This window comes from Podarcis raffonei, chromosome 5 (assembly GCF_027172205.1).
Source record: "Podarcis raffonei isolate rPodRaf1 chromosome 5, rPodRaf1.pri, whole genome shotgun sequence".
In the NCBI taxonomy this organism is placed as follows: domain Eukaryota; kingdom Metazoa; phylum Chordata; class Lepidosauria; order Squamata; family Lacertidae; genus Podarcis; species Podarcis raffonei.
In genome coordinates, this window is record NC_070606.1 from 57,472,864 (window position 1) to 57,492,518 (window position 19,655).

At 44.3% G+C, this 19,655-nt stretch overlaps 1 protein-coding gene across 4 annotated transcripts; it reads right to left on the reverse strand.

Annotated features, from left to right (window-relative positions):
* Window positions 1-1,154: 1,154 nt before the first annotated feature.
* On the reverse strand, window positions 1,155-15,854 carry AS3MT (arsenite methyltransferase). 4 transcript variants are annotated; one of them, XR_008330634.1, is made up of 12 exons: window positions 15,817-15,854; window positions 15,558-15,589; window positions 14,023-14,150; window positions 13,094-13,244; window positions 12,314-12,450; window positions 11,820-11,889; window positions 11,222-11,303; window positions 10,432-10,563; window positions 9,740-9,882; window positions 9,447-9,581; window positions 2,684-2,848; window positions 1,155-1,563 (listed from the first exon to the last, which is right to left on the reverse strand). XR_008330634.1 is itself a non-coding variant. In XM_053389336.1 (11 exons), coding segments are annotated over exons 1-11 (1,125 nt in total). In that variant the 5' UTR covers window positions 15,818-15,854; the 3' UTR covers window positions 2,598-2,734. The 4 variants fall into 4 exon arrangements, 3 of the variants coding, with proteins under 3 accessions (XP_053245311.1, XP_053245313.1, XP_053245312.1); XM_053389336.1 differs by lacking the exon at window positions 1,155-1,563 and having other exon boundaries at window positions 2,598-2,848; XM_053389338.1 differs by lacking the exons at window positions 1,155-1,563; window positions 2,684-2,848 and adding an exon at window positions 3,644-3,886.
* Window positions 15,855-19,655: the final 3,801 nt, after the last annotated feature.

Consider the following 19,655-nt stretch of genomic DNA (forward strand, 5'->3'; position numbering starts at 1 on the left):
CTGCTATTATTCATAAATACTTTTTGAAAACATTCCTGCTGGGATATTTTCTCTAATTAATTTTGGTATCAAAGATGATCTTTAGAGTAAGAATGAAAGTGCTGATGGCTGTGAAAACTGTCTTCATTAAAAAGACATAAAATTTTAACCGCAGCTTTTCAAAACCCCTGTGGAGGCTACTAGAGAGTTTCATCAGTATGACTCCCCTTTCAAGCGCGCATTTGTTAAAAGGCCATTGTTAAATGCCAGGACATTTTGCTTTGCTTTCCTATTCTATTAGCACTTGGCATGTCAGCAAGGGCCAAAAAGTTTTAAAACTTCCTGCATCTTTCCTGGCATCGAAGCTTAGCACTGATTCTATAAACATGGCCTTAGATTTCTTGACGGCTACTGGCTGGTGCACGCATACAGCCTTACCCACAATCACTGTATTACCATGTAATCATTGCTTGCATGTGTGGATCCAGCACCCCAAGTTGAAGTTTTGCATTATCTGATATAACTTCAAATGTGGTGCATTTCAATTAAGTCAGCTTGCAGCCATGTACGTGTGACTCAGGCTCTGTTCTCACCATACATTGAAAGACACCCTCCACAAGAATCCTGGGAACTGTAGTTTACCCACAGAGCTACAGTTCTGGCACCCTTAACAAACTACAGTTCTCAGAATTCGTGGAGGGGCAGGTAGAGATGTGCTTTAAATGTGCCTTTAAATTTGTATGCAGCATCAGTCTTTGCTTTTGGAAGAATAAACAGATTAAGGGTTAATATTATACCTTAGGGAACCGTGAAGTTGTTTTCTTTAATGTGTTTCACAACTGTTTTCACCACCTAGCTGTTTACATCAACAAGGCTTCATTAGTGTCAGATTCGTTTCTGTGCACATCAAGGGGTGCTAACGGGGCAGGGATATCTTTACACCTTGGCTAGAGACAAAATGGACGCGGGGGGCACTGTGAGTTAAACCACTGAGCCTAGGGCTTGTTGATCAGAAGGTCGGCGGTTCAAATCCCCGCAAAGGGGTGAGCTCCCATTGCTCGGTCCCTGCTCCTGCCAACCTAACAGTTCGAAAGCACGTCAAAGTGGCAAGTAGATAAATAGGTACCGCTCTGGCAGGAAGGTAAAGAGGATTGGCCAGATTCATGGAGGATAAGGCTATCAATGGCTTCTAGTCCTGATGGCTATGCTCTGCCTACACGTGCCAAGGCAGCAATACTTCTGAAAACTAGTTGCTCAGAAGCCACAGGAGGGGAGACTTTTCTTGTGCTCTGGTCCTGCTCGTGGGTTTCCCACAGGCATCTGTGAGAACAGGATGCTGGACTAGGATGGGCCATTGGCCTGATCCAGCAGGCTCTTCTTACATTTGTATGACTCTGCTTTCAGGGACTGCCTGCCTCTGCCTCCCATTAGTTGCCCTGGTCACCACCTCACCAACTCGAATACTTACCAGCCGCCACCACTAACGAATGCTTAAACAAAATTATCTGATATATGTGAACTTGTTCTTCTATCTGCCACTTGGTTTCTCAGTGATCCACAAACAGACCTTGACATAAGCTCTGTCTAGAAATTAAAACATTTAAATATGGTGAAACTGTGCACTCACACACACACACATAATTTTATGGTAGGATGACTGCATTTCTACAGAATTACCAAACATCCTTAGGCTAAACATTCTCAGATTATAAAAATGGCATCTCAAGCTTGTTTAAGAGACTACTAAAATCCTAGCCAAGACACTTGCATTACCAATCAAACTGCATATATGTTTTCACTGAACTGGGAAATGATAATATTTACACGAGGACAAAAGGCAACTGCTGCTTTTCACATTGGATATTCCCAAAGAAGAGGAACCAAAATGAAAACCAAGAAGGATGTTTCCTGCCAGCAACCTGATGTCAGCATTATCACTTGATTATTCTAGAAGCTGCTGGGCCTCCCACTAGTGTCTGCTCTGCCCTATATATCCAGTTGGTCTTTTGTGGAAGAAAAGGGGGCATCTCCAAGACGGCATCTTCCTAGACCATGGGTAAGCAAACTAAGGCCTGAGGGCCAGATCCAGCCCAATCGCCTTCTAATTCTGGCACACGGATGGTCCAGGAATCAGTGTTTTTACATGAGTAGAAATGTCCTTTTATTTAAAATGCATCTCTGGGTTATTTGTGGGGCATAGGAATTCGTTCCCAAAAAAAATATAGCCCGGCCCCCAACAAGGTCTGAGGGACAGTGGACCAGCCCCCTGCTGAAAAAGTTTGCTGGCCCTAATCCTGGAGCAACTGGTCTAGATTGCCCTGCAGGCAATATGTGTGTTTGACACCATCTTGAACAAGACCTGTTAGTGGCCCCCAGAACTATCTGCCTACACTTTTGGTTCCATTGTTGTTGTTTAGTCGTTTAGTCGTGTCCGACTCTTCGTGACCCCATGGACCAGAGCATGCCAGGCACTCCTGTCTTCTACTGCCTCCCGCAGTTTGGTCAGACTCATGTTTGTAGCTTTGGTTCCATAATTTAGTGCTAAACTGCAACATTCATTATTGTTTCTTCCGCCCCCCCCCATAAAAGGGTAAAAAACTGGTTATTGGAATTTGCAAAGTACAGTCCTTGTTCATCTTGGAATTCTAAATCCAGTTCAACATTCAAAAGCCTTACAGCTCCCCCTAGTGTTCATACTACATACCTTTTTGAATGCCTTTCCTCCTGGTGCTTGTTTAATCAAACCCTGCCAGAGTTATCTCAGTTCATACAGATCGAGTTTAGAAATATGTAGGTTCAAAGTCCTAATGCTGAAGCTACAACGATCTATCGCTATCTGTAGCTCCTGTTTTGTCAGCTCAGCAGCTCCCTACAGTTTAGAAAGAGGACAAAGCTGGCTGTAACAGAGCATAGGGAGATTACTTAATATATATAAGCCTTCTAAAAGATCAGGTTTATGGATGTCCACTTCCCAATGACGCCATTCAAGAGTACAAGGGAAGAGTCTGAGATACAGAACAGTACCCTTCACATACAGAGGATTTGAATCAGTGTCCCAAGCAACAGTATTGCTACCTCTCACATGTGATAAGCCACTACTGTCTTCCTGCTGGATCTTTGGCAGTTCTTTAAGGCAGGGAAAGTGAAACTGTGGACCACCATATGTTGTTGCACTACACTTCCATCAGCCCCAGCCAGCATACCCACCAGTAAAAGCAATTAGACTGCCAGGTTGCATAATAGGGCCTTCTCAGTGGTGGCTCTACAATTTTGGAATTCAATTCTAGAAGGCAATTTCTCTTGAGAATAGGCAAGCTCCATCTCTCACATTTTTTTTAAAGAAGGCCTTAACAACCTATTTTTTTCTCAATAGCTTTTGATCTGAGGAGGTATAAATGAGGATAGTTTATGGTTATTGTGTTATGCTGGTGATTTTAATGTTATTATTGTTTATTGTTGCTAACTATGGATTTTAAACAGTTTTACGGAATTTATTTGTGTTCAAAAATATTGTAATCCGCTTTACGATGCATTTCTTAAAAAAACAAAACACAGTGTATTAATTCCCTAAATAAATGGTCAGGATTGATAACCATTATAGTCCAGCCACATCTGGTTTCCCACCAATGCTTTAAGACAAGATATTTTCACTCTTGAGACAATATACACCAACACAGCAGAGCATCTAAATGTCATAATTTATTCCTTTTCTTACTACTGCTCAGAAACTGCAATCTCTCTTCTTGCCTTTCATTTTTGGATTTATTCCACTGTAGCTTTTCAGACTCTTGATTTTACACTGAAAGGTTCAGCAGCATGCTTTGGCTCCACAGCATCCTGAGGGATTTTGTGCAGGGACATTTGGCTCCATCTGTTCCACTAACTTAAATGGATCCCTGAGTTTCTCCTGCTTAAAAAAAAAATACAAGCAAAAACAAAGCAGGGTCAAAGTGAAAAAAGGTAATGAGGATCTGTGTTACCTAAGCTAGAAAGGGCATGTTTTCACTGTTTCTTTTTACTTTCTAGTATTAGCATATTTGCAAACTTAATAGTTAATAGTATCAAAACTACCACTGACCGGCAAGTAAAATTACCATGTGGCACCAGAGAAAGTAATACTTTCTAGTATTAGCATATTTGCAAACTTAATAGTTAATAGTATCAAAACTACCACTGACCGGCAAGTAAAATTACCATGTGGCACCAGAGAAAGTAATACTTTCTAGTATTAGCATATTTGCAAACTTAATAGTTAATAGCATCAAAACTACCACTGACCGGCAAGTAAAATTACCATGTGGCACCAGAGAAAGTAATGAATATACAGAAGGTGGTGATTTTGTAATTGTCACAACAAGATGGTATGATTGCGATTTGGATAATAAACACCATCCCAAACCAAGGCCTTACACCAAAGCAATTTCTACGAGAGAGCGAGGGTATTCTTGCCAGCTTCTACTTTAACCCAGGGCTTCGTCAGATATGGCATCTGTGGTGAAAATAAATGATCTTCACATCAAAAGTGATCTTCAGCCCCCCATCCTGCTTTTTACAGCACAGAATCTTCTACAATTTAATTCCAAGTGCTCACTTTTACATTAAAAGACAAATGTTTTCTGTCAAATGGTGCAGCCAATAACTGGGCAATAACAAAAAATGTGCAATGACAATTTTTAGCTCCCTGCCACCGGCAAGATAAGAAGAGGATTGTCTTCTTTAAGATTTCATAAGGTTTTTAACGTCTTCATATTACTGCATACATTACACTTACCTAATTTCTGCATTTGCAGACATTTTATATTAAGTTTTTCTTGTTATTATATATCAAGGAAGAATTTTTGCTACCCAGTAAAGAAGTTTTTAAGCATTTCTCTAGTATTTTCATAGTTTTTTGTAAGGTTAATATGCAAGATCATCACAGTAAAAATAAAGGGGTTATAATCCAGACTAAGTCAGTCATCCTTAAGTCTTATCAGTTTCAGTAATAAGTCTGGATCACTAACTTGTCCCATTAATTTTGATGAGAGCAAACCAGAACTAACATGGCCTGGATCCAACTCAATGCTTCTAAAAATTCAGTTCTACTGATTCAAACTGCATACAAGAGGGATCACTGCAAGCAGTTCACCAAGAAGTGCAACAAAATACTTTTGAACTTGTGCACATGGTGTCTTTCAAGGGCTAAACCAGTTCTGAATTTCACTTCCAAAAGAGGTAAAACCAAAAGGAAGGCCTCAAGGTCTTTCCTCATTGTTTGTGGTATTTAGAGTAGGTACAGATAAAGCCACAAGGCTATATGCTATAGATACGCAAAAGAAAAGGAATTATAGAGATAATGAATGAATGAGTTCAAAGGATTTTGACAACAGGCTATTGCTTTGACTGGCCACTTAGTTTGGAAGTATGTCTGCACCAGCTCATTCTTAGAGGAGCTCTCTTTGAAAAGGATAATCACACCATATGCTTTGTCCTTGCACCATCTGTGCCCGATAAAAACTGCAATTTCTGGGTTTTTTACATGGAAGTCATTATCTCATTCAAGGGGAAATAACTGTCCTATCATTAAACACGGATGCCTTGGAGTGACTCTCCTCCTGGGCCCTGCTGTGCTGCCTCCCTTAGTGTTGCCTTAGAACAGGGGTCGGCAAACTACGGTCCAGGGCTGGATGTGGTCTGAAAGGGTCGCGAATCCGGCCCACACGGCCATTTGAAAACCCCTGCCAAGTGTCTGAGGCAAGCATCTGCGACAGTTTTTCAGTGGCATGGGGACTGAGTCCCCGCACCGCACTGAGGTAAACTCTGTCACAGCCTTTCATTTGTAGAACTGCCGCCGACACGCAGCAGCTCAATGAATGAAAAGCCATGTTGGAGTTTACCTCAGCATGGCGCGGGGACTGACCAGTCCCCGTGCTACGCTGAGGTAAACTGATGCAGCCTTTCATTTGTTGAGCCGCTGCCGACATGCCGCCACCCATGGCTTCCACAGCAATGGGGAGCTGAGCACAGAGTGATGCAGGAGGGAGCAGTGAGGGGTTCAGCAGCTTTGTCAGCCGCCGCTTTGGCGAGCTCGTGGGGCTGGCGCTGAGGATGCAGCTGAAGCTGGGCTTCCTCTTGGTTGCGGTGCTGCTGCTCGGCTCCTTCCTGGGGCTGCTGATGCTCTGGTCGTCGCTCTCGCCCCACGCCAAAGAGCCCAGCCCAGGGGACAGGATCCAGCTGAGTTGCTGCTTCCTGGCTGAGGGAAGGCAGAGGAGGAGGCAGGGTCTCTGCGCCCAGACCGTGGACCTGCCTCCTGCCCCCAGCGGCGACCCTTCTCCCTTCACTGCCTGCCACCTGCCCACTGTGAAGGGGCTGGGCCAAAGCCATCTTTCTCTCTGCCTGAGCGCCTTCCTCTTCAGCCTGGGCCGGCGGGCCGGGAGGGGGCAGCTTCTGCAGCGGCTACTGTCCCTGCCCAGGCTGAGGCCTGTGGCATTGGTGAGGCCTGAGAAATGGGGAGGGAGCAGTGAGGGGGCTGGCAGGGAGTCATGGCCAGCGAGGCAGCGGCAGCGCTTGGGCCCTCCTCCCACAGTGGGGACTGTGGCTGCGGGGGCTTCCGGCTCCGGCTCTTTCTTCTTCCTCTCTCCCACCCCCACCCACATGGCGGTTCATATATTTTTTTCAAAATATAGTCCAGCCCCCCACAAGGTCTGCGGGACAGTGAACTGGCCCCCTGCTGACAAAGTTTGAGGACCCCTGGACTAGAATGTGGGAGAGCAGGATGCAAATCCCTACTCGGCCATTAAGCTCCTTGAGTGACTCTGGACCAGTCACTGTCACTTGGCCTAACCTACCTCGCAGGGTGGTTGTGGGGATTAAAAGGGGGAGGACCACCCTGAGCTCCTTAGAGAGAAAGGTAAGATATAAAAGCAATAAATAATAAACAAACAACTGGGGGGGGGGGCATACGCACACAAACACAAATACCATAACCTACAACCTCATTTTTAAAAATGAACAAGCAAGTTTAAAAGATCATCCACAAACACATGCAGCCTTGGGATTTCAATGTAGGTCACACACAGGCAACAAGACCAGCCCTAGTATTAGGGATGGTGTGTCTGCAGGAAAAAGCAGCTAATTCTGAGTATCATGTGACGGCAGGAAATTGACAATTATTTAATACATTATTGTTGTATTTTCACAACCAGGGAGAAGGAGAAGCCCTTGTGAGATCTTCTGCCCCAGGTGCCCAAATAATACGACCAGCCTTGGGTAACATGTACCTTGATGTGTGAGGAAGGGGGCACCATTTACAGCTCTACCTCAAACAGCAAAATGTCTTGCTTAGGCTGCCCCTGACCTTGGTATTTTGTTGACCTGAAATCCTTTCATCCACACATGAGGGCAACCTGTCCTAAGCATAGCAGACTCTATCCTTGCATTGTTTCTTCCAAAACAGGATTTTAATCCTTGGACTGAAAAAAGCATACATTTTCCAGTGCTTACAGCGAGAGGCAGGATATTGGGGGAAAGTAACCAAGAACTGGCTTTAGACTTGCTGGTTAATCCAATCCTGGCTTAGAAATTCTATGGTGTGATATATAAGCTTGGGTTACATTGCAGTGATGACACGGAATCTTTATTACAGAAACCAAACATAGTTGTTTCTGTTGGGAGTGAAGCCAACAGAAGCACCTGACTGCAAACCTCCCCTTGGGCTTTGCTGCTTATCTAAGAAATGCCTCTCATGCCCTCATCCTCCCTCTTCCATACGCCAATACGCAAAAGGTTATCCTTTCTAGGACACACAGCTGTTTGCCTTCATCAGATGAATTGGGAGGAGGGAATAGGCTTCTTATAGATAGACCAGCTCCAAAATAGGGTCAGGGCCACGGGGTAAGGCTCAAGATTCAGTTAAGCATGCTGGATGTACAGAGAAGCCCCTGGGGAATCCAAAGCACTAGTCATCCTTTCATCTGCCGCTGCAACGTGCCGCACTGCTCAAAAGGGCTCCCTTTCTGCAGGCAATCATTTCAAGTCTCAGTGTACATGCACTGTGCAAATTACACAGGCGTGACTCCAGATTAATGCAGGGCCTGTTCGCGTCATCTCTTCTGAACTGTCTATGCGATAATTTCAAGGCTGGAATGGCTTCACAGACTCTGCTGGAATGGAATCACCTACTGAGATACTTAGCATTCTGTAGTTGATGCCAGAGACCCCAAATCTAATTCTGGGAGGATCAACATAGCTATTCAGTCTGGACTAAGCACATTTCAACATAATTTACATGCACACAGGTCGTATCCACACTACACATCTAAAGCATATTTATACCACTTTAACAGTCATGGCTTTCCCCAAAAGAATACCAGGAACTGTAGTTCCCTTACAGAGCTACTATTCCCAGCACCCTTAACAAAGTGAAGTTCCCAAGATTATTTGGGGGAAGTCATGTGCTTTACATGTATGGTGTGGATGTGACCATAGAGTAGGTATGCCCAAAGTCTGTTTCAGGGGCCTAATCCGGCCCGGTTTAATCTGGGCTCAGTGACAGCTTATTTCCTGGGGTAAAATCCTAAAAAAAGCTCAACAACTTTGGTCGGCCCCACGGCCCTTAACTTCATCAAATCTGGCCCTCATTGAAAAAAGTTTGGACACCACTGCAGAGGAATTTACAGGTTTTGTCTGGCACTGCTAGCCAGCTAAAACTTCTGGTTGCCAAACTGACCCTCAATCTCTAACTCAAATGGAGGGACAGGATTTTGTGTCAATTATTACATGGAGCTTTTGAAACTCAGAAATGGCATACAAGAGCCCTCACTTGTTTTTCTCTTTGCACCACGCTAGTGTGAGCACCTTGGATTAAGCCCCAAAATGAACTAAGCTTGGCAAACACATTTTTCCTAGTACTATCACAGTTTGCTCATCTACAGGAGCCAGACTTGAAGAAGTCTGCAGCAGACCTGGGGGGGCAGGTCTGAGAACAGTAGATGTTACTGAAGTGTGAAAACATCTCTTTCAGTCCATCTCATTTCTGCAGAACTGCAACTCCCACTGACAGTCCACACTTCCATGGGAAAACAGACTCTGGAAATCTGCAGAGATGTAAATAAAGTGTGCAGCTCATGCTTATGAGGAGTGTGGTAGTTTTATCACAATCCTAAGAATAGAAATTTCCTTTTATAATTTCATTGTAAAGTAAAAATCACTAGTCTGGCATAAGGCTCAGTAGGCATTAATCCAGATTGGATTATTGCAATGTGCTGCCCTTGAAGACAACTCAGAAACTTCAACTGACCCAAAATGCACCCACCAGATTACTATTCAGGGTTCCATTTAGAGCTCATACAACCCGTGCTTTAAAACAGTTGCATTGGTCGCCAGTTCATTTCTGTGCTTAATTTAAGGTGCTCATGCTAGTGTTTAAAACCACAAATGACTTAGGATACAATAATGCTCTATTAGTATTGCTATAGGGTCTAACCAACCTTTTGCTTCCCAGGCATATAGCCTTCTGGGGATGAGACCTTCTGCCCCACTGGCTGGATCAGGAATTTCCTAGAAAATCTTGAGTTCTGTAGAATAGCTGCTGTCTCCTCATCCACATCCACCACTTCTCCTTGCTGAGAAAGGAGGGGAAGAGGGTGAATGCAAGACACATCACAATTAACAAACAATAAACAGGCTAGATGGGTATGTATAGGCAAGGGCTTATTATATTTACCTTCTGTTGGCTACAGCCCTCTTTCACTTCAACCCCAATGCCTCAACAGGCTTGTACCTTGAACCTGTAGTTAATGTCAAGCTCTAGTTCCTTCTCATGCCCAGGGATTCCTCCTTTGTAAATCGCTTCACACCGCTGAGCTGACCCATCCTTGGGGATCTTGAAGAGGCGAAAAGTAGCAGAAACAAACTGGAAGTCACCTATAATCAAAGTGGAGGGGCTTGTGTCACTCCTGAGCAATGTCACAGTACAATTCCCACCTCAGATGTGGGCTACCAGACGCATGTAGGTAATTTTCAGGGTCTCTCATCAACTACAACACTAGCTGTGTTTTATGCACCTGGATTCCTCCTTCCTGTAAAGATGTACACACCTGTGGATTCAGAGATCAAAATATTCACAAAATATTTTTGCAACCAAGAATTCTCAGGTTAGAAAATTTTTATTCCTTGTCCTGCTTTCCTCGAAGCTATGCATGCAGGTAAAGAAAATATAGGAATGCCGCTAGCCATTTAACCAGGCAACCAAGGTGTGCATCAGGAATGTGCCCCTAAGTCTCAAGCATCTGAAATTAATTAACCCTGACTTAGGGCCAAACGATATGCGTAGCGGGAGAGCCACAATCCGATCTCCCAACAGCTTTTATTTGCCAAAAAAACAAAAGTGCAAGGAGGAGGGGCAATCTAGACTGAAATGACACTGAAAGTCGACCGAGGAGACTGACTAAGGCTGAAAAATAGCACTCTTACCCACAGCATTTTCCAGCTCCTTGTTAGCAAGGGTTATTCGAGAGGCAGCAACCAACCGAGGTGGCAAAAATCCAACTTCCTCAGCAATTTTGTACAGATCCTTCCACCACAGGGCTCCCCCTAGGCACTCACCTACAGATGGTAGGATGACAAAAGTGATCATTTCCAGATAGCATGGGAACAGGTACATGCAGCTAATTAGTGCAGGATTTAACCCTATCCACCCAGCCATCAGCTGACACCACAAGGGCCATCAGCTGATGAGTTGTTTGGGAGGAAATAATCTCACAGGCCAAGATTGGCCCCCACACTGAAGGTTCCCACCCCTTCTCTAGTGTCAGCGTAGGATTGCTGCCCCAATCCACAGAACCTTACATGTGGCAGCAGGGTTCTCTAAGGATCTCTTCCATAAAACTGATCATTGGTTCTATGCTGGGGGCACCCAGAAGATCCCGTAAGTTAGAGCTGGGCTGGAGAACTTCAGGTTTGGGAACTGAACATGGCCCTGCATCCTTCTCTATCAGGCCCTTGGGATTCTCATGAGACTGTATCCCACCCGCAGCCATGCTTTGCACCCTCATGGAGTGCTTCTGCCCAGCTGGAATGTGTTAATGAGCTCTGATCATTTCTGCTACTCCTAAGGCCCGTGTGGTATTGAAAGACATTGGCCTATGGGGGAAAAATGGGTTACATATTTGAAGCAATCTTAAAATGGTATATCTGACAGGAAGATGCAATGCTGGCTACTGTTTTTCAACTGGGTGTGGGAAGAAGAGAAGAATTCACTCACCCCACAAGACTTTATGGTTCCTGGTTTCCTGTGGCAGGTCACGGTTGGCATAGACATCACTGAAATACATCTCCCCGCCTGCCTGAAAGAGCAGGTAACAACAAGGAAACAAATAATTACTGTTTCCATGGTCTGATAGGCAAAAGAGAGCCACTGTTTGCTGCCAGTTTGGTTGCTTGCTATGGATGTGTTGTGTCTTCAAAGGGAAAGCAATTCAACCACGTAAACTAATCTTGGGGAGGCAACCCATTCCTACTAGGTAAATTCAATCCTCCTCCTCCCTTTGTTTGTATAAACAGGGCCCAGCAGTGGCTGGAAACTCAAGAACATTGAGGAGAAACAACCCAAATGCAGACCTGACATATCTTTTTCCTCTAAAGTCTTTGATTTTCCAGGGATTTCTTTCCAGATGCTGATCTGCAAAGGTTCTCCTATTCCAGGAGTTTGAACACTCAATTCCAATTACACTTTCCCCCTATTCTTTAGTGTACACCTGGGCAGAGCTATGTGCAGAAGAAAATTCTCCTTTTCACTCAGAGTCTTCCCTGTTGGCCTTAGTTTGCCTTAACATGCCTTATGCAACCAGCCCAGTGTTTACCTTTAACACACGATAAGCTTCATGCAGGACAGCTCTTTTATCAGGGGACAGATTGACCACGCAGTTGGAGCTAAACAAGAGATAAAGCCAACTTATTTATTTGATTTATTTATTCTCCTGCCCTTCCACCTGAAGGAACCCAGAGCAACTGTGAATCATCATAAATGACACGTCGTTATTAAAAATGTTGCAAAACTGTTAAAACAACTAAAACCAAGTTTGTGTATATAAACAGCCATTTCCAAGCTGCTGCACACACTCCCTCCCTTCAAGTTCTAAATGCCTCAGTGAACAGAAATATTTCCAGACTACATCTGAAATGATGGCAACATACGGAACAAACACACTTCACGTAGGTGCTACTGATATCCACAAACCCTCAATCGCAGCACGGTGTGGAATATGGCATGCAGTGCTAAATCCAGAAACTCAAATATAACCCCCAGTTTCCAGCGTATCTGCTTGCAGAGGAAGGGGCTAGAAAAAGGACCTACATTACAAGGTTATAGCTTTCGTCCATCAAGCCTGCTTCACCCAGTTTCTCCATGTAGCCCTGGATAAAGTTTACATTGGGCTTCCGGTAGCCAAATTTGTTCATATGATAATCGATATGCTTCTTTGCCACTTCCACCTGATGGAAGAAAAGCAAGGATGTAAAAGATAGAAATTCAGTACAGAAGTATATGGTGCATGATAAAGCAGTGCTAACCACACACAGAGAAGCTTTAATATACCTTTGCTTATATTTTCTGCCATTAATCCCATACCACCTACTCTCCTTATGCCAGAATACCAGCTTGCTCTTCATCCTCCTGCCATCCCCAGATGTGATATCAGTCTACGCATGATTTCATTCCAGTTGGACTTGCTGTACATGTTCCAAATTGCATATAGTAGTACAAGTATTTCCCAGCATCCTTCCTGGGTGCCCACAGAGACCTCCCTAGCACCCAAAGGGTCTCCCCACCCCACTGAAATTAGGTTTGAGAGGTTGTATTTGTCTTGCTTAAGTGTAGTGTGTGCGTGGTGCCTAAGAGAGTTTTTCTAGTTTGCAAAGGTGTCCAGGAGTGCAAAAAGGCGGGTGACCACCTAGGTTAAGGACTGCAAACAAGGAGGCTGAACATGGGTGAGATGCCAGAATGGGAGCTTGTGTGAAAAAGGTAGGTCATGAAGAAAGCTGCATGCCAAGGAGTCTCAACAGTTATGCCCTCCATTTAGCAATCTGAAAGTAAACATGACAGTCTTGAATCAGCACGCCAAGAACAACCTCTTACCTGGGATTCAGTCATGTCTACCCCGGTCACATGTCCATTCTCCCCAACCATCTTACTGAGCATATAACAGTCTCTTCCACTCCCACAGCCCAAATCCAAAATCCGGGAGTCTTCTAGGCATTCTGGGATCACCAGGCCACAACCATAGTACCTAAAGGAACAAAGGATAAAGCAATGCGAAAGTGAAACACATTCTGATGGAGACAAATGGGTGGTTCAGATCAGCAGCGAGATTAGCCAATCCTCACCAAGTAGCACTTCATTAGATAAATACAACTGTTGTGTTGGCACCTGTTGTTTTTTAACACGTCTGCCACTGCTGAATAGTTTGGTTTTTAAATCACTGCATGGGTCAGTCACCACAATATTACATATTCAGACAAATTAAAACAAATACAATGAAGGACATAGAAAAACAATAGTTGGCCTATGACCCTTGCAATTTAACAGCACAATCCCAGGCAGGTCTGCTCAGAAACAAGCACTATCAAGTTCAATGAGGCTTACTCCTACATAAATAAGTACAGGCTGCAACCCTAAACACACTTACTAGGGAGTAAATTGCACTTAATATAGCAGAATTTACTTCTGAGCAACCATGTATGTGATTGCACCTCAAGATCTACAAGTTCTTCCCTAATCACACATATTATTCTCATTTTATTATTATTTTGTTTAGATTCAGCCTACCTTTTACACTAACTGATCAAAATTCACCCTCACTGATTAATCAACTAAAAGCTTTACTTGCTTAATCTGCCAGTTAAATGAGCTGCCCTAATCTTTTGGTTTGATTTTATACTTGATATGGCTTAGAGGGAAAAGGTTAAATAAGGATGAGGGGGAAATTAGATCTCCTCCCCACTTTCCATAATGCAATAGGCAGTAACTCATGAGATCAAAGTTCACTCAATAAAACAATACTGTACTTTGCCGAAACCTCCTCATGCACACATTGTAGGGCTTCTCTGGCGAATGTGGGCAAAGGCCTTGCTACAGTACAACAGGCATTGGTTTTTAGGTCTTCTTTTTTCTTCAACTCTTTGCCATAGTAATCCTAAAAAAGGAAACAGAAATTACCGGTATATACAACACGTTTGTAGCTTATAAAGAATGGTTGAAGCACATGTGATGAAGGCAGGTATGTCTGGCACCAGCAGTTGGCCAAGACAGGCACTGGCTGAAGGCCCAATGGGCTTGGCAGGGCCCCCCAGCAGTCTGGCCCAACCCAGCCAGGCCACTACTTTCCCTGCTGGGATCCTAGGTGCTTTCCCATGGTGGGTGGCACCAAATCTATTGATTTGACACATCTATGTATCAGGGCATGGCATTTGGGGTAATTTAAGAGGGTAGGTCACCTTCCTTGCCGTGGCAAAGGGGCTTGAATAACTCCAAGAAGCTATGAGCTATGCCATGCAGGGCCACCCAAGACGGACAGGTCATAGCCAAGAGTTTAGACTAAATGTGATCCACCTGGAGAAGGAACTGGCAACCCACTCCAGTATTTTTGCCATGAAAACTCCATGGACATTAAGGAGAAGTTTTGAGAAGAAATTTCCAAGGCATGCTCTGATTCATGGGGTCATGGAGAGTTGGACACGACTATGACGACTAAACAACGACAAAGAGGGTAGGTAGCCACCTTGGATGGGAGCCAATTTTAGCTTCCATTTAAAAGCACTTTTGCCCATCTGCCACTGAAGTAGGACCAGGGCCTGGTGGATGGCAGGGAATGCTGCCTGCATCAAAACAGTTGTGGCAACAGAGGCAGAATGACCACCACAGTCAGAGTGGTGTAATGTCCTATTTGGGGTGGACCCTCATCAACACCATACCAAGAGCCCCCCCCCCCCATATGTCAACTGGCACAAAAGATAAGGCCTCTTCTGTGATGGCTCCAGGATATATGAACAGCCTCCCCCTTGATATAATCTAAGCAGACTCTACAAACGTTTCTATTCATGATGACTGTTTTTAGTAGAAAATCGTTAAATTTAATTTATTACTTCCAAATAATCTAAAGTACATTGGGCTGTTCTGTCTTTAGAGACTCTTTAAGCCTTTGATAATTTGGAATGGGCTTATTTAATCAGAGTGTTAAAATCTAGGAAATTTGACCCAAAATCCATTTCAATAGTAATTTGTACTGTTTTAAACACTGTTTTCATGAGGGGTTGGAAAAAAGGTGATTGGCTGATTGAGTAATACTGGACACAGTCGCCAGGCTGGATAAATGAGAATATATGACGACAACGCTGAGATAAGCAGCCGTGGATCAGAGGTGAGGAATGAGGAAAATTAGACACGGAAAGGCTTCGTTCTGAGTGGGCAAGACTTAAGTGTATATAAGTGTTAAATCATAAGGCCAAGATTAAGTGTATATAATGTGCATTAATGTGGAACAGATCATTGGGATCCCGGTGAAGGAAGGATACGTCAAGATTTCAGCATCAAACTATCTCACCTGGACCTCTGTATATATCCGCTCCGCAGCCACTGTTAAGAAAAGGAAAATGTCAGCACACCGTGTAAACACACTTCACCCGGGTTATTGGGGGAGCTGCAGACGTAACACGCCGCTTTGTAGCGGATTACCAGAGCCAAATGTAGCCCTTCTTCAAGGGAGAACTCAACCCCAAAGACGGACTCTAGGCGGGTCTCCTCCTCGCTGACTCATGAGCCCCCAGGCTGCCCCGTGAGAAGAAAGCAGCAGCAAAGCTTACTTAGAGCGACGCCTCTAGCTCTAGATCCCACAGCGAAGCCCCGGAGCAACAAGGATCAGCCAGAGCTCCTTTGGCCACGATTGGAGGAGGAGCGATTGGATTGTGTTACAGGAAGTAGATGTGGCTTGTTTCTACAGAGGCCGCAGGGCCAAGAGGCGGCGCCTCGCGGCTATTCCTCCGTACAGAAGGGCGTCTCGTGGCTTCCTAAGAGAAAAAGAGACCGCGGGAGAAGCCCTCGCTGGAATTAGAGGCTTGGAAGGCTCTGCTTCGCAGTCTGTGGCCCCGTTCTGTTTTCGCGCCACTCACGAACCTGGGAAATTTAGGAAAAACCCCCCAGTGCAGGATTTACGTATAAACTAAACAAGCTATAGCTTAGGCCCCCACTCTCTTGGGAGCCCCGAAAAAATTTAAAGGAGAAAAAACCCCTGGATGTACATTTCCAATATATAAGATAATAAATAAAATAAAACCTACATACAGCAACAGTGTTTTGTGTTGTGTAGGCTCCTATTTGTTATGTGCAAATGGCTTTAGATACCTATTAAAAGGTAAAGGTACCCCTGCCCGTACGGGCCAGTCGTGTCCGACTCTAGGGTTGTGCGCCCATCTCACTTAAGAGGCTGGGGGCCAGCGCTGTCCACAGACACTTCTGGGTCACGTGGCAAGCGTGACAAAGCTGCTCTGGCGAGCCAGCACCAGCACAGCACACGGAAACGCCGTTTACCTTCCCGCTATAAAGCGGTACCTATTTATCTACTTGCACTTAGGGGTGCTTTCGAACTGCTAGGTGGGCAGGAGCTGGGACCGAAAGACGGGAGCTCACCCCGCCGCAGGGATTCGAACCGCCGACCATATGATCGGCAAGCCCTAGGCACTGAGGTTTTACCCACAGCGCCACCCGCGTCCCTTAGATACCTATTAGGTCCATAAATAACCCTATAGCATATATTCAACACACACACACAAAACCAGCAACAATTTGTTGTTGACAAAGGACAGCTGGACATAAAAAGGGCCCCGTTACCTTCAGTATCTTAGGGCCTCATCAAACCTAAATCTGGCCCTGGATCAGACCCAGAGTCCGTCTGGTCCAGCGTCCTGTTTCCCACAGCAGCTAAGGAGATGTCCCTGAGAAGCTTCCAAGCAGAACATCTGCCTTGTATGCAGGAGGTGCCAAATTCAATCCCCAGCATCTTCCCCCGCCTGACACTTTAGAGCTGTTGCCACTCCTGGAAGGTGCCTTCCTCGCAGCAGCTGGGATTCATGGGCATGCTGCTTCTGTAGCTGTTGCATTGTAGTCATCACGGCTACCAGTCTTGAAAAAGGAAGCTGGCTTAGATTATGAGGGCCAATAGTTTGCCTATATCAAATACTGTATCAAAGTTACAGACTAAAAAAATTATTACAGGATAAGCTTTTGAGAGCCTCATTCCACTTCATCACATCATTAAGTGTTACTCTGAGTTGCAGATAGTGAGGCATCGTGAGGCTTTTTGTTGCCTTTGCTGCATAGAACTACCATGGCTACTCCTCTGGAAATACAAGACAATTCACATTAAATTTGGGAGTAGGGCAGTTTCTAACGCTCAGCTTACATAACCTAACTTACATAGCCTAACTTCCTTGCTGGTCTTCTGTTTAAGGCCAACTGTACAGACCCTCGACCCACTGATTTTCATCCTTGCCTACAAACCACACACTATTAATAATAATAATAATAATAATAATAATAATAATAATAATAATTTATTATTTGTACCCCGGCCATCTGGCTGGGTTTCCCCAGCCACTCTGGGCGGCTTCCATAGAAACCAAAAATACACTAAAATATCACACATTAAAAACTTCCCTGAACAGGGCTGCCTTAAGATGTCTTCTGAATGTCAGGTAGTTGTTTATCGCTTTGACATCTGATGGGAGGGCGTTCCACAGGGCGGGCGCCACTACCGAGAAGGCCCTCTGTCTGGTTCCCTGTAGCTTTGCTTCTCGCAATGAGGGAACCGCCAGAAGGCCCTCGGCGCTGGACCTCAGCGTCCGGGCAGAACGATGGGGGTGGAGACTCCTTCAGGTATACTGGGCCCAGGCCGTTTAGGGCTTTAAAGGTCAACACCAGCACTTTGAATTGTGCTCGGAAACGTACTGGGAGCCAATTTAGGTCTTTCAAGACCGGTGTTATGTGGTCTCGGTGGCCGCCCCCAGTCACCAGTCTAGCTGCCGCATTCTGGATTAGTTGTAGTTTCCGAGACACCTTCAAAGGTAGCCCCACGTAGAGCACATTGCAGTAGTCCAAGCGGGAGATAACTAGAGCGGTCAAGAGAGCCATTGGAAAAAATATTCCTGCACATGCTCTCTTGCAGAGTAAATAAAAAAAGAGTATACAGTGGAACCTCGGTTTTCAAACGTAATCCATTCCGGAAGTTCATTTGACTTCCAAAACATTCAAAAACCGAGGATCAAAGGGCGGCTGGGCAAATCTAATTGGGAAAAAATGAGAAATGCGTTTGGCTTCTAAGGCACATTCGAAAACAGAAGCAGTCACTTCCAGGTTGTTGGCGTTCGGCTCCTGAAACGTTTGGCAGCCGAGATATTCAACAACCGAGATTTGACTATATTTTAAACCATCCATTGATATGCAGGAACTTGGTTCCTTCCCAAACTGATTATACTTACCAGATGCAATAGTTAGCTGGTGGCTTGATTTTAAATGTTTACATGTCAACTGCTTTGATTTTTTATGATTTAGCAGTATATAAATATTTTTCTAAATACATACATATATCTTACAACAATCACAATAATTCTGAAACAGTTCTCTCCCCCCCCCCCACACACACACTTTTAACATTTTCATTTTTGTGTAAGAATGGAATGGTCAGCACTGGAACAGTGTAAATGGGACTTGCAATGAATTGTTGTAATGTGGAGTGTTCATGTTCACTTTTCATGGCAGCCAGCCACTCAATCTCTTCTCACACCATTTTCCATTGTCCATCCCAGCATTCCATAGCCACTGAGCATGCTCAGTCCTCACTGGGTTGTTTGGGAAGGATTCCCCCATTAGGGTTTTTCATATAAAGAATTGTTGTATTTTGCAAACCCAAACCTGCTGATATTTCCTTCTTGTGAGTGGGTGACATCATTTTGGCTAAATAAGTAACAGCACTCATACAGTGACTACATCACTCTTATCCACAGATATGTATTTAACTGGTACTAGATATGTATTTAACTGGTTCTTGTTCAAAAAGAGCAAGAGGTACAGCAATCGTAACATATATTGCCTGATTTTGTGTACAAAGTACTTCGCTCCTTCATTTTTTTGCAATTTGTCAATGAAACATGAGTCCCGTTCTCTGAACAAAATACAAACAAAAAGGAAATGCAAATATATTTTAAATACATATTTTAGATCAGTTCTGTTTCCCATGGGCTTTAAATTGGTTCAAGCCACAGCACTGTATAAATAAGATATTGCATGTACATCTGCAGCTGTATATCTGAATAGATTACTGGTTCAGTAGGATATTACATAATGAAGCCAAGGCTGCTTAATCAAGAGTGCTTAGGAATGTAGCCCAAGGCCAAAACTGACAGCAGATGTACAGACTGAAGGGACGGACCCCTTTCAAACACTTTCTGCAAAGGAAATATACACACTCAAGTAGTTTCAGAACAGCTCACACTCATGTAGCTAAAACTACATTAAGAAATAAGGGAAAATAAATTTAAAGTATAATCCCATGCATATTAATACAAAAGTGAAGTTGCATGTGTTCAGTGGCGACTATTCCCAGATAAATGTGCACAGGATTGCAGCTTAAATTAGAAACCATTGGCAG

Coding starts and splice junctions, on each gene's coding strand:
- AS3MT (XM_053389336.1), bottom strand. Junction 14,151..15,557: donor GGATATATACAGAGGTCCAG/GTGAGATAGTTT, acceptor TTCCTTTTTTAG/GATTACTATGGCAAAGAGTT. Junction 9,582..9,739: donor ACATTAACTACAGGTTCAAG/GTACAAGCCTGT, acceptor CTCCTTTCTCAG/CAAGGAGAAGTGGTGGATGT.